General features: G+C 45.3%; 1 protein-coding gene across 1 annotated transcript; it reads right to left on the reverse strand.

Moving 5' to 3' along the window:
- Nucleotides 1-994: 994 nt before the first annotated feature.
- On the reverse strand, nucleotides 995-1,453 carry LOC103973469 (histidine-containing phosphotransfer protein 1-like). Its single transcript, XM_009388044.3, has one exon. It carries the CDS (start codon nucleotides 1,451-1,453, stop codon nucleotides 995-997), a length of 459 nt encoding a protein of 152 aa, XP_009386319.2.
- Between the last annotated feature and the right edge of the window lie 913 nt (nucleotides 1,454-2,366).

The raw sequence follows: 2,366 nt of genomic DNA on the forward strand, positions 1-2,366 counted from the left end.
CTGATCATCGTTGGCGAGTATTTGACAACTATTGTCTTCCATTATCTTTGAAGGGTCTTTGAACCTATGCAGAACTCCTCTGCTGAATAGATAAGAGAATTAGGGTACTCGATTTCGTCCAATTTTTTTAAAAGTTGATAAGATAAATGTTACTAGACTTTGGACGCCACCTCGAGGTTGTTAAACATCTTGATACCAACAATCACTTAGATTTCCCTCGAAATACAAGCCAAGAAATTAAATCCGACAACAATCCCTAGAGACCCAACCCCAACGACCAGGATGGAGAAGAAAATTCAAAATAGGGCAACTCTAACCTGGTGGATCGGGGGGTACATCGAGTTGGTGCAGACGGGGCACTCCAGCAACTAGCAACTGATGCACCTTAGTCACCGGGCTTATAACCGGCGCCGGAAAGCCGCCGGCGCAGCCGATGATGGTTCCGCTCCCATCGCCGTGGGGCTTCAAGAAGGGGTGGGGAACGTGGGCGACCTCGTCGTCGTCCACCATCCCGTCCGACACGGAGATGCACTCGATATTATCCGATTCCATCGGTCAAAATAAACCAAGGAGAACCAAAATGGAAGCGCCTTTCCAGATTCAACCCCTTCTTCCTGCCCTCTCTCGCGCCGGGGAAGACGCGTTGCCAAAATTGCAATGCGAGTTCCACACCCTTCTCTCCCCCCTTTCGGGAGCGGGAGCGTCGCTCGCAGATGCCTTGGTCGCCGCAAGCACATTTAAATCGAAGTAACACTAAACGTTGCACGGAAATGAGACACCAAATTGAACTGTCGACTTCTCCTTAATATGTTTTCAATCGAGGAACCACCTTATCCTTTTACTCTTATCTACCACATCAGAGAAACACCACAAGTTTTTGACTTCTAAGTCACTCAAAAAGAGACGTTTCCACATGAGTGGGCCACAGGAAGCTGCGAAAGCAATGACAAGCAGCAAACAGCATGAACAACTGCTTTGGCACGTACGACTGTTGCTACTGCGACAACAATGGGACTGATCCACCAGCATCCAGAATCTCCGTCTCCATCTCGAACAGAGTTTCCATCTTGCGCTTCACCAGGCGATACTCCTCCGTCAGTTGCTGCAGACATTTGAGGCAACCTTCTTTGCTCCCCTTCTTACAGCAGTCGTGAAAGGCCATGCACGAATTTTTGACTCTTTTAGCACCTATGCTGGCACTGCTGCCTGTCAACTTGCGGACAAAGACATCCAATTTCTCGAAGTCCACGTCCTGCTGATCTAGGATAGAGCGTAGTTCATTGAGGAGCTTCTCAGAGTCTTCAAGGAAAAGAGTCCCAACCTGAAGAACAAACTTAGGTTCGCTCTCATCCTTCAGCTGCTGCAACTGTGTGTACTGATCGTCCAGAAACCCGTCACGGTAGACAAACGATGCGAACTCAATGTATACCCTTCGCAATTTATGCAACTCCATGTCTCCTCAGCTATGCAGCAGGGACCAGGCTTCTTCCAGGGAGGGGGAGCTTCTTCACCTTTTCAAAATAAAGCAGCTGTTCGGCAATACGACTCCCAAATTCTCATTCAACGCATCCAATAAAAAGAACAGCAATGGGAGACAAATATTGTATGTCTGTGTGCTCATAGTGTATCAGCTATATATTGGATATTCATGCTAAATTTAAATTTAGAGAAGTAACTTTGAGAAACATATATCTATGCAATTTTTCCATTAAAATGAAAGACAAGAAGCATAAAAATTGCAAAAAAAAAAGAAAACTTGCTAATTATGAACACACAACACACACAACTTTTTATGTGATACCAAGGCAGCTGGAGACGATGAGCTGAGTTGAAAGCCAAGTAGTAAAATGACTCTCCAAATGCTGAATGATGAGCTTATTAACGTAGAAGCGTTCAAGTCAACTAATAAGGTTTTCCAAGACTGACCCACTCTCTCTGTAAAATGATTTCGGAACTGGTTGCTTAAACATCAAGAACAGAGAAAACCTATAATCACAAATAGAACGCATGCAGCAAGAAAACGAACCAACATTTCACAAGCAAAGCCAGCAAAAGCCTCCCAAAACCTTGAAACCATCATCAGATAACAGATTAAACGCCTCCTCTGATCCGAAAGCCGACCAAGAAACATACAAAACCTAAAAGAAAGCAAGCCCACGTGAAATAATCAACGACGAGATGCGGTGGAATTTTCTTGTCGCGCTGATACCTTCGACGCGTGGTTCATTCGACAAGAGTGCGAACCGTCTCGCATCCAAGAAACGATTAATAAACACGAAAACCTAATGCAGACCGTGTAAGAACAACAAGGTGCGGCAAATGGCATCAAGAAAGAAGGCTCCGGCTGGATCTGACTTTCTTGATGC

This window comes from Musa acuminata, chromosome BXJ2-7 (assembly GCF_036884655.1).
Source record: "Musa acuminata AAA Group cultivar baxijiao chromosome BXJ2-7, Cavendish_Baxijiao_AAA, whole genome shotgun sequence".
In the NCBI taxonomy this organism is placed as follows: domain Eukaryota; kingdom Viridiplantae; phylum Streptophyta; class Magnoliopsida; order Zingiberales; family Musaceae; genus Musa; species Musa acuminata.